The sequence below is a fragment of the Parasteatoda tepidariorum genome, chromosome 10, assembly GCF_043381705.1.
Source record: "Parasteatoda tepidariorum isolate YZ-2023 chromosome 10, CAS_Ptep_4.0, whole genome shotgun sequence".
In the NCBI taxonomy this organism is placed as follows: Eukaryota; Metazoa; Arthropoda; class Arachnida; order Araneae; family Theridiidae; genus Parasteatoda; species Parasteatoda tepidariorum.
Window position 1 is genome coordinate 85,591,790 of NC_092213.1, and position 12,419 is coordinate 85,604,208.

The 12,419-nt window shown below is 34.1% G+C and overlaps 1 protein-coding gene across 1 annotated transcript in view; it reads left to right on the forward strand.

The window, feature by feature from the left end:
* The window catches only part of LOC107447650 (secretory 31), a gene marked incomplete in the record, with an annotated part of 78,665 nt that extends 70,790 nt beyond the window's left edge, over positions 1-7,875 (forward strand). Inside the window, 4 exon segments of the mRNA XM_071186572.1 lie at positions 3,234-3,434; positions 3,981-4,100; positions 4,181-4,252; positions 7,585-7,875. Of these exon segments, the coding sequence (XP_071042673.1) occupies positions 3,234-3,434; positions 3,981-4,100; positions 4,181-4,252; positions 7,585-7,773 (582 nt within the window).
* Between the last annotated feature and the right edge of the window lie 4,544 nt (positions 7,876-12,419).

A 12,419-nucleotide genomic window follows, 5' to 3' on the forward strand; every position in this document is an offset into this window, starting at 1 on the left:
CCCCTTCGTCGCACGGAGAATATCAAGTCGATAGTCAATTTCACGCCAGGTAGCGGCAAGCATGTCGGCATCCACAGAGGCTATTGAGGTTGTAATTCTGGCTTTTAGGTCATCAATGTTCAACACGATCCTCCTGTAAACATTGTCCTTTATAAATTCCCAAAGAAAAAAGTCCTGCGGCTTTATATCAGGTGATCTGGGTGGCCAAGGAATTGAACCTCCTCGCCCAATTCATCTTCCTGTCTCATCAGTCGTATACTTAGACATGTTGGAAAACTTTGTATTTCCACAACTAGAAGAGCTTCAGCCACATGTCTTTTTGCAACAAGATGGTGCACCACCTCATTGGGGTATCATCGTTCGTAGTTCTTTGAATGACCATTTTCCAGGAAGATGGATTGGGCGAGGAGGTTCAGCCTTCCTTGAGCACCCAGATCACTTGATATAAAGCCGCTGGACTTTTTTCTTTGGAGATTTATAAAGGACAATGTTTACAGGTGAATTGTGTCGAATAATGATGACCTAAAAGACAGAATTACAACCTCAATAGCCTCTGTGGATGCCGTCATGCTTGCCGCTACCTGGCGTGAAATTGACTCTAGACTTGATATTCTCCGTGCGACGAAGGAGGCACACGTGGAAGTTCATTGACAAGGATCATGAAACTTTTTGAGTCTATCTAACCATTTATGTTATTAATTTCAGTTTATCTTTATTATTTTATGAGTTATTAAGCATCAAAATGGGTCCGGGACTTTATAAACACCCTGTATATATATATAAATAATTTAATTTGGAATTTTGTTGAAGTTTTCCTAGAAGAATCAGGGAATTTTGTTCCTAAAATTGAACTCTAATAAAGTATTCTTACTTACCATTCATCAGTCAGCTTTTTATTCTGAACATAACTCAAAATTTGTGTAAAAGAAATGAGCATAGCCTGAAATAATTTATTAAAAAAAAAAAACTTAGTCCTAAATTATATAATGTATTCAGTATTCATAATTTTTAAATTATATAATAGCATTTGATTCCATTTTTCAAACTTCATCTTATGAAATTTTTTTAAAGAATAAACTAGTGAATCTAAATAAATTTGTAATATGTTCTTCATTCACCTAAATCGATTTCTACGTTATTTTAAATGTTTCTTTTTTTAAAAGATTTAACCCCTTAACTGCCATTGGCGTATATATACCTCTCGGCCAGACGATGCGTTAACTGCCGCGGACGTATATATACGCTTTCCCGAAGTACGATGCTTTGCATTGCGCTGCTATAAATAGAACTTTACCCCCTACTTCAGAACGCAGTAAAATGACTCTGAAAGTGTTTGCTTTGCGAATGTATTACTAATTTTGGAGGAGGGGGAAAGGGAAAAGGATGTTATGGAAAAGTGATATTGTATTAATCGCTTGTATGTCTCTATTTGATACAAGCGATTAATACAATATTCATTTGTAACATTTGAAGCAAAACTCCAAGAAGCAAATAAAAACAAGGACTGGTTGGAAGGAATTAAAGATATTCCGTCATGGGCAAGAGAAAAATCTGTGGCCCTTTTTCGCCTCGCCACTGGCCATGACTGTTTATCAAAACACCTGCATAAAATCAAAATCTTTTCAAGCCCCTCTTGTCCATTATGTAACCTACAAGAAGAAATGGACGCTAACCATCTAAGACGTTGCCCTGCACTTCCTCCCGGGGCCTTGTGGGAACGATATTGGCGGGCGAGATGCATTATTACAGACCTATAGACTCTTTATTTTTGTAGCTCTTGTTTCCGTTTTTTGTTCTTTCTTTATATTGTTCTTGGCTACAAATTTGTCTTTCATGTCTGCTATTGGAAATAAAAAAAAAAAAATGTCTCTATTTGAGTAAGGTCGGGTTTATTCTTCTTTCGCTTTCATTTCCCGTGTGTATTTGGTGCGCTTTTTATTCTTTCCATCAACGTCTTCAAAGAAAAATGCATCGCGAAAATGTGCCTAACTGATGCGTTAACTGCCGCGGACGTATATATACGCTTTCCCGAAGTACGATGCTTTGCATTGCGCTGCTATAAATAGAACTCCACCCCCTACTTCAGAACGCAGTAAAATGACTCTGAAAGTGTTTGCTTTGCGAATATATTACTAATTTTGGAGGAGGGGGAATGGGAAAAGGATGTTATGGAAAAGTGATATTGCATTAATCGCTTGTATGTCTCTATATGAGTAAGGTCGGGTTTATTCTTCTTTCGCTTTCATTTCCCGTGTGTATTTGGTGCTTTTTATTCTTTCCATCAACGTCTTCAAAGAAAAATGCATCGCGAAAATGTGCCGTTTGTCCAAGAAGAAAAAGTTGTCGTGAATCCCGCTATCAGTGCAATGAATGTGATGTTGGTTTATGTGTCCAACCATGTTTTAGGATTTATCATACAACAGCTAAGTTTTAACATCTTTTATATTGTAGTATTTTTATTATTTAATTTAAATTTTGTATTTTCTTTCTTTCCTTTTTCTTGTCTTGTAAGAGTAAACTGTTTTTAAATTGCAAAGCACCATCATTTTCCCCCCAAGAAAGTGCACTTGAGCGAAAAACGGTGGCACTGGGGAGTGAATCACGTAAATTTTACTCGGCAGTTAAGGGGTTAAAAAGTAAATTTATTGTAGTGGTATTCAATTTATGTTGTACAAATTTTAAAAAGCTTTTCAATCGTTTAGTGATCTGAATACAAAGAGATTGCCCAAATAAGTGACTTCTGTAATATTGACATCCGAGATTCTCTCAGAATATCATATCTGTATTTCAACAACTCAAAAAAAGAGAAAAGAAGTTTCTAAAGAAATGAGTTTATTTAAAAACATTAGTAATAAAAAATGTCACAAACAGAGTGACGAAAAGAAAAGAAAGAATACCCAAATGATCTGCTTCAACAGAAGCTTAAATACAGATAATGGGTGACGTCATGATCACGCAAGAACGACCAACAGCAAATGAAAATAAACTGGCCGATCCCCGCAGACCACGACGCAAGTTGAATGCATGAGATCGACGACCGTACCGAACCTCGTACCTTTAAGCCTCTATTTGCCTAACAAATATAACCAGTCCTGTATTATGATTATGCTTAACATTTAAGAAAGTAAGCACAAGCTTTTGAGTAGGTGCATTTCTTGTTGTGTCATAAACTAGTAGTTTGTCCTGAATGAAAAAAACTTTCTTTATTATTTCCAATCATTCTATATTTACAGCCTGTGTCTTCGACTTTCGAATCTTCAGCAGCACCCATAACGTCTCCCTTTCCTGAACTTCCAGTCAATGAACCCCATGTAGGCCAAACTCCTGGGGGTTATTTTGTGCCTTCTTTCCCACCACAAAATCCTGCTGCTGTCATGAATCCTGCTGCATCAATGGTGCCTAACACAATGCCTCCACCCGAGGAAACAAAACAGGTACAAATTTTGAATTACTTACCAGGGGTCTGTCCAGACATGTTGTGAAAGGTCCGTTTTTGTAAAATTGTGAAAAAATGACTCGTAATTTGGCAATATAAAATAGGTGTTAAGTCACATTCTTTCAACCAGGGTCCGCTTTTGTGAATGTGTGCAAATAGGGTCCGTTATCGCAAAAAAAACTTTTTCAATGAGTTTTTAAATTGTAAAGATATACAAGATTATGCTCAACACTGTAAAATTATAATTAAAAAAAATTAAATTTTAAAAAATAAAAAGCAATTTCTGCTACTAAATTAGCAATGCAACATATAAATATTTGGTATTTAGTCTTTTTAAAAAGTTATGTGATGTCCAAGTTGAGTTATATTTTTTTCTTGCTTGATAAAAATTCAAAAATTAGTTTTTCATTAAGCTTGCTGAGCATTTTCCACTGAACTATTCCAGCAAAAAAAAATTTTTTGATGGGTTTTAGAGTTTTCATTTTTTTAAGAAGTTCATCCTAACCCTGATTAAAAGTGATCTCAAAATTTGAATTTATTGCAGCAGCAACAGCATCCTGTAGAGCAACCTAAAGAGAAAGGTCCCATTCCTCCTGAACACCAAGTTTTGCAGGATATTTTTGAAGATCTTAGAAGGCAGTGTCAACAAGTTGCTACCAATCCTGTAATTTTTCCCTTCCTTTCTTTTCTTGTTGTTAACCCCTACAGCAATGCACTGATTAAAACTGTGTATTTTATTTGTAGCAAACTCGACGAAAATTGGATGATGTTGCAAAGAAATTAGAAAACTTGTACGATAAACTTCGAGACAATTCGGTGAGTTGAACCAAATTTTTTTTTCTCAATGTTTATTTTATGTTTGTGGGAAAAACCTGTTCCTTAAAATAGGAGAGTTCAATCTTTTTAGCTTAGGTGCAAAGCAGCCTAGACCTAGTTGTTTTATTTTAAAGGGGTCATCTCCCACCCCTGAAAGATAGGGTCGTTTAATGGTCTAATTAATTCAATATCAGCGCTTCTGTTCAATGATGATTCTTGATACGTTGTGGCTCAGGGGATAGAGCATTCGCCTTTGAATGAGGCGAACCGGGTTCGAATCTCAGCGAAGGCTGGGCGACACGAATTCCACTCTCTGCTCGAACCGATCACAGTGCTGAAGCAAAATATCCCCAGTGGTAGACGGATCACAGGTTAGAGTTCCCTTCCCGCCAGGCTGACCGTAGCTGGTTTTCGTGGTTTTCCTCTCCATGTAACTCAAATGCGGGTTTGTTCCTTCAGAGTCCTCCACGAAGGCAAAATTTATCCCAATACTTGATCCAGAAGTTCCCTTGTTTTTTTGGATTAGTTTCAAAATGACAAGGCTGGGTAGTTGAACATCAATGTCGTAAACCCGAAAATTGGGTCAGTTGTTTGACAACGGGTATAAAATAAAATGTTGATTCTTAAACATCAAGATATGGGAAATAACTGAATTGTAGAAAATACGTCCCAAACACTTCAATCACAAGAATTATCTTAAGAGTGACGCTAATAATAAAATAAACACTTCGTGTTAAATTCTGTTTCATCTCCATTTAAAGTTTTGAGTTTCTAATACTCAAAAGAATATATTCACAACATCAAAATTCAAGCGTACAATAACTTTCCCACTACATCATCCTATGCAATTCTGCCATAATTTGTTTGCATTTTGCTATTTTAAAAACATTTTTTTTTTCAGTATTTAATCTTATGAGTTTCCCCTGCAATTAAAACTAATAAATGTAGTGTATAGCTCACACAAAAGCACAGCAATTGTTATGTTCCTCTTAATACAGGGTGAGCCAGTCAAACCTGCATTTTTGAAAAGGGCGAGAGAGCCGTGAAAGTGGGCAGAGCGAGTTACCATGGTTACCATTGTGTCCCCCACAGCTAAGCATTTCAGTCGCCATGGAGCAGTGGTCTAAACAACAACGTTCGTTCGCTGTGAAAGCGAACGAAAGTTTTTCCAAATCGGGTGATATCCCGAAATGGAGCAATTTCTAGACCTTTCCGATCGCCGGACTTCACAGCGTGCGATTTTTTCTTGTGGGGGTACTTGAAGAGTAAAGTCTTTGAACAACGACCTCCAAGGCTTGGGGAACTCGAGAGGAGAATCCGGTTGGAAACCGAGAGAATTCCTCAGCCTATGCTCCGTGATGTGATAGACAGTTTCAGAAATCGCCTACTAGAATGTCTCGATCGGGAAGGACACCATCTTACTGGCGTTATTTTTAAGCAGTGAGTGTTGTTTCTTAAATGCTTTTTAATGTAGATTAAGATAGTAACATAAAATTTTGAAATATCCATCCGTTTACTTTTTACAGTCATTTCAAAAATGCAGGTTTGACTGGCTCACCCTGTATATTGTGTATAATATGTACAGGGAATTTTTGTTCCAGATTTGAGTGGCAACCCTGTATACCAGTGATTCCCAAAGTGGTCTATATCGACCTCCAGAGGTCGATGACAACTGACAAGGGATCCATGTCAAGTGAAAAAAAATTTGAGGGTCCATGAAATGAAAATGGGGGTCAACGATAGTAGATCTTATATGAGCATGTCGTGATTTTTAATTTTGGCATTTCGTGAATGGAATAATCAACATACTCTGAAGACATATATCTATCTACATTCTACATAATTTATAAAAGTAGCTGTGAAGTAAAAATTTTATTAAAATTCAAGTTTTTAGGATTATTTTCTGATATATGAAACTGAATTATTATAAACTAGCAGTTGCCCGCAGCTCAGCCCGCGTACGTAATTATTTTCTCTGCATGTAAGGTTTTATTTCGTAACAAAAAAGTTTTTTTCCATGGAAAATTGTAGCCTAGCCTGTGTCAACTTTTTAGCTAGCTAGACCTCAAACTTTATCGGCTCACAAGATCACGGAGATTTGTTGCTTAGTTTTTACTTGATAATGTAATAAACTGACCGACACTACACTGCTACGGTTTTGTATACAAACTTATATCCGCAATTATAATATTAGTAGCGNTACATTCTACATAATTTATAAAAGTAGCTATGAAGTAAAAATTTTATTAAAATTTAAATTATTGGGATTATTTTTTGATATATGAAACGGAATTATTATAAACTAGCAGTTGCCTGCAGCTCAGCCCGCGTACGTAATTATTTTCTCTGCGTGTAAGGTTTTATATTTTGTAACAAAAAAGATTTTTTCCATGGTGAATTGTAGCCTAGCCTGTGTCAACTTTTTAGCTAGCTAGACCTCCAACTTTATCGAATCACAAGATCTCGGAGATTTGTTGCTTAGTTTTTACATGAAAATGTAATAAACTGACCGACACTACACTGCTACGGTTTTGTATACAAACTTATATCCGCAATTATAATATTAGTAGCGGAGTAGGGGTTTTATAGTGCACTATTTTATTCCATATATGTATTAATTAAGTGAAATTAGTATGTTTCATAAAATTGTGAAAGTTGTAGGCATTCATTTTGTGGTCGCAATACAATTTGAACTTGTAAAAACTTGCACATATACTTATTCCGTATTATGGAATATCGCGAGAAAGTTTTTAATTGCTTTTCCATCTTCATACCTAGTGGAAAGGGGTTTCAGCACAGTTGCCAATTTCCTAACAAAAAAAAAAGCCAGACTGAACATTATTAATCGAGGAGATTTGAGATTAAACCTAACTATATTGATGCCAAATATTGATATTTTATTATGAAAGCATCAGGCTCATCCCTCCCACTAAAAGCATTTATTTATTGCTTAGTTATTTTATATAACAGATACTAAATTTTAATTAAGCTCGTTTTAATTTGAATTTAATTAATAAATGTATAAAATTAACATGTGTTTTTTTCTTAAGTTTTACACGCTACACTTCACTGCAGTTAGAAATTTAAATCTTTCGCGGTGAGTAGCACTATACCAGCTATCAAGAATACATTTTAAATTGATGAATTCGCGAAAAATTAATATCAGGTAAGCAGGGGGTCTACCCGAAACAGAAAAACTTAGCGAGGGGTCTACGAGAGAATAAAAGTTCGGGAACCACAGCTGTATACAATAACAGGGAACTACTCCACTAAATTTATGTACTTTATAATTACCTATTTGAAATAATTGTGTTTTTGTTTTTTTCCTCCAGCTTTCAAATCCAGTAACGTTAGGCCTCCACCAGGTAGTGCAAGCAATTATGCAAAGTGACTATGCCAATGCATTGGGAATTCATGGACAACTTGTTGCTAATGCTAATTTCAGTGAAATAAGTGGGTTTATGCCCAGTCTGAAAGTCCTTCTGCAGACATCCTCACAACTGAATGTATTCTTGCAATAGAACTGTTAATAGGGTTTTTTTTATATTTAAAATATATCTCTCAAGTCATGAAAATTGTATAATTATTATGCTATATATAAAGAATTATGTTTGGAAGAAAAAGGTTTTTCAATTATGTGTTGTGTTATTTCCTTTTTTTTAATTTTGTAACTTATTGTAATACTTCTGATGAAATTGTCATTATACATTATAGAAAATGTAACACTCTAAAACGTAAAAAAAATAATGAAAGCTAGTTAACGATGTAAGATTTGAAAATCTGGCAATTATTTACAAAGGATGGGTACACTCTCAAAATATCATGGTTTATATATATATATATATATACTTATTTTAAAAATATAAAAAAAATCGGATTTAAAATGCTATAGGTAAAAAATACTTTATGTTAAAAAGATTGAAAAGATAGAAATAACCGTGTTATTTGCAACAAAAAAAATCATCCCTTTTCAATAAGTACTTTTATGTTATAAGTATTAAAGAAACTGATTTAAATTTTCTCTTTGTTCTTAGTTTGTGCTTTGGTTCATTGCGCTCAAAGTACTAGTGTAATTTTTTTAATTGAAACACTGCAATATATCTGTTATAAAATCTTGAAATGCTTTGTAAATTCTTAAAGTAAAAATCATCTCATCCATAATTTTTGTTTCAATTTGTAATGAGAATACTTTCAGTCTGTTATTAGACAATGAAACTGTTTTATCCCTTAACATTAGATGAATGATCATGTCTGTTTATTCGAAACTCTTGAGATTACAAGAGTGTTGTTTAGGGCAGTGTTTCCCAAAGTGTGGTACGCGTACCCCCAGGGGTACGGGAGCAGTTTAGAGGGGGTACTCGTTCTTACGCGAATTATGAAAATTTCTAAAAAAAAATTTTAAAAACAAAGCTAGCCATGAAAATTTACGATTACGTATTTTTCTGATGGCTATTTTTCACAGAATTAACAATTCATAATTAGTTGTGTCAACAGCCAGTTGTGAGTTTTACCTTTTGTGCAAATTTTTTATAGTAAAAAATGCATTTATTTTTTTATTAGGGGTACGCAGCGTTACGAAAAATTTAGAAAGGGTACACAAAAGTCATAAGTTTGGGAAACACTGGTTTAGGGGAGTAAATTTATTCTTCCTTTCCTCTGGAATGTATTTATACAAGTATTTTTTACAATACAACTTCCTGTTGTAATAGACTTTACATTAAAACTATGTCATTGAACTCAAATGCTGAATGTACATACGTTAAAAATAAATTTATTTTGGGGTGTTTTTTTTTTTTGTTTTTGAAAATTTTAAGAATTCTTTAAATCGCAACTTTTGCAGCCTCAATTTTGCTTCTGCAAAATGTTCTATACATTTTTTACCAATAATGATGAAGGTATTTTTCTCAAATTATATTTATTTCCGATATTTTTCACAAATACAGGTATTTCTTATTTTCGGTAAGTAAAAAGAAAAAAAATATGTGGTTTTTAGCCAAAATTCTATGTATTTTTAATAGCACAACTTGTATATAAACAAAACAAAATTCTATGTATTTTAAGCTCTTTTACTAAATTTTTTTTTTCATTAATATTTTTCAACATTAAAAAAAATCAAACGTTTTTTTTTTTTTTTTTTAAGGCTGTAGAGCTGTGATATTTCACCTTAAAACACTAAAAAAAAAAAAAAATTTCTGACAAAAAATCTAAAATCCATTTGGAGAATTTTAGTGAGGAAAAGTGCAACATTTATTATATGAAAAAAATTAAAGGTCAGAAATTTTGTGTTAAAAAAATTTCCTGTAAACTCTTTTTATTTTTTTTAAATGACGAAATAACTCTTGATTTTTTATGTTGAAAAATATATTTAACATTATGTGAAACAGAATTGAAGTGGAAGTTTCCCTGTTAAAAAATTCTTAATACATCAAAAATGAAGAAGAAAAAATTCTCAATAGTAAATAGTTTTTCATATATTTTCAGCATTTCGATAGTTTAGTTATATAGTTTTTTTTTTTCTCCGTGAAGGACTTATAAGAGTTTCAAAATTATAATGATTCAAAAATTATGAAAATTGCATCATAAATACATTTTTAACACATTACATTATCATTTATTGCAAATGACATATTTTAACATTTGTAGTTATGCAATTTTCTTAAATTGAGTCCAATTTTAGAATAGCCCCTAATCGTAGTTTTAGTCCAAAAATTCTGAAAAATTATTTTAACCATTTTTTGACTTATCTGTGGGAAAAAAAATTTTTTTTTTTTTCAACAAAATCTGCAACACGAGGTAAACTAGATTTATTTTGGTCGATTGCACTTGGAATGAGTCGTTAAAATTTTTTATGTAGTCAGTTCGAAAGCTATCCGAAAAGTAAGGTCACTTTTTTTTAAAANAAGATTTTTCCTTACTTATAGTAGGACCGGGGTAGCCTGGTTGGTAGGGTACTGGGCCCATGGCCAAGAGTTCGTGGGTTCGATCCCTCCCCCCCCCTCCCTGCCGAAGTCTCCCTGTGTAGTAAATGGTGACTGATACACGTTAAATCTGTCGATTCACAAAGTCCTCCGTGTTCCTATAACAAATCAATACCTCTGGGGGTACTGATCCAGGAGTTCCCTTGTCTTCTGGATAGGGTTCAAAATGACAAGGCTACGGAGTTGAATATTAGTAGTCGTAAACCCAAAAATTGGGTCGGCTGTTCAACGACGGATATTTAGAAGGGAAAAAAAACAAATAAAAAAAGAAGGCGATTCTTAAGACTGATTCTCAAATTGATTCAGAATTAAGTAATTTTGATATCTTCATTCGAAGGACCCATTACAAAAACGTGACGATATCAGGAATCCCCCCCTCTAGAGGGCTTTCACGGAAGAACTTGTTCAGTGAAAGTCCGGAACAAGATCCCTCAGAGAAGAGGGAGGGGGGGACAGAAAGAAGAAAAATTACAAGTTGAAGACGCAACAGTACTTTCCCACGCAGGTGTGTGTTTGGAGAGTTGCATTCCACAGGTGCGGCCCCCGGGGTCAGACATCTGGGCTCCCTCCCCCACACACAGGTCGCATGCCAACCAGGTTGTTCTTATGTCTTTCAAGGTCTCTTCTTCTTCCCTCATGCAGCAACTTTTCAGACGGTTTATTGTTGGGAGAAAACGATAGTTAATTGATCAGATTGAGCTTCACTTGAAATAATGCGAGTGATCTTTTTTATCTGAATTAACTGATGCTAACCCACGAAGAAAAGTCAACAGTTTCACGAACAAATCGAGGAAGAAGAATATGTCATTTAAGTAATTATTCGGACGTAATTAGATATTTTTGGAGAACAAAGAATTAATTTATATGTAAAGTTTAATTGGACGGCGATTGGTTTATTGTTGGGAGATAACGATAGTTAATTGATCAGATTAAGCATCACTTGAAATAAAGCGAATGATGTTTTTTTTATCTGAATTAACTTTTCTCATGAATTAACTGATGCTAATTCAAGAAGAAAAGTCAACAGTTTCGCGAACAAATAGAGGAATAAGAACATGGCCCTAATTTAATGTCATTTAAGTAATTATTCGGACGTAATGAGATATTTTGTAGAACAAAAAATTAATTTAGTTACAAATTTTTATTGAACGTAACTTTGAATACATAATTGTATTGTAATAAACAACGTATGATTTAAAAATCGTCTCTCACATCTTCAGAAGTCATTTATGAAGCCAGTCTGTTCCCGAAATGATTAGTTTTTATATACTGACTTTAATGTATTAAAATAAAACAAATTTGGATTTAACTGCTTTAAGCGCTTTTCTATTTTGAGTGGGATGTTTTTTTTTTTAAACAGGACGATTTGTTTATTCATTTGTTTTTGAACGGAAGTTATGTTATATTTATAATATATAGGTATAACGAAAGATATGTAATTTTTAATAATATTTTTGTAAAAGTTAAAGGTATTTAGATAAGCAGTGGGGGGAACTTTTAAGTGAGACGCATTTTTTTTTCCTTCCTTTCTCTGTAGGTTATTTCGTTATGAATTTTTGTTCCAGATTTGAGTGGCAATCCTGTATACCAGTGATTCCCAAAGTGGTCTATATCGACCTCCAGAGGTCGATGACAACTGACAAGGGGTCCATGTCAAGTGGAGAAAAAAATTTGAGGGTCCATGAAATGAAAATGGGGTATAACGAAAGATATGTAATTTTTAATAATATTTTTGTAAAAGTTAAAGGTATTTAGATAAGCAGTGGGGGGAACTTTTAAGTGAGACTCATTTTTTTTTTTTTTCCTTCCATTCTCTGTAGGTTATTTCGTTATGAAAGATTTGTTATTTTTAAGCTAATTTTAGTGCAGAAAGAACTGAAACGATTCCTTTCTTTTCTCTTGCTATTTTAATAGTTGATTCTCTACTGGAGGTAAGGGGGGGCGGACTTTTCCCCCTTTTATTTTTATAGCTGTAATTTATTTACTTGTCACTGGAACTGCATAATGAGCTATTGGCGACGAATGATGATCCGAAGACATGCGATCACAATTTTGATCCTCAGCAGAGGGGATGACACCCTCGCTTCGGTAGCCCGACGACCTGCGCGTGAAGTCAGACACTTTGCGGTAGAACAGTTTAACAAGGACCCATACCGCACACCATCGGTGCCATCGCAGGCTGATCCTAG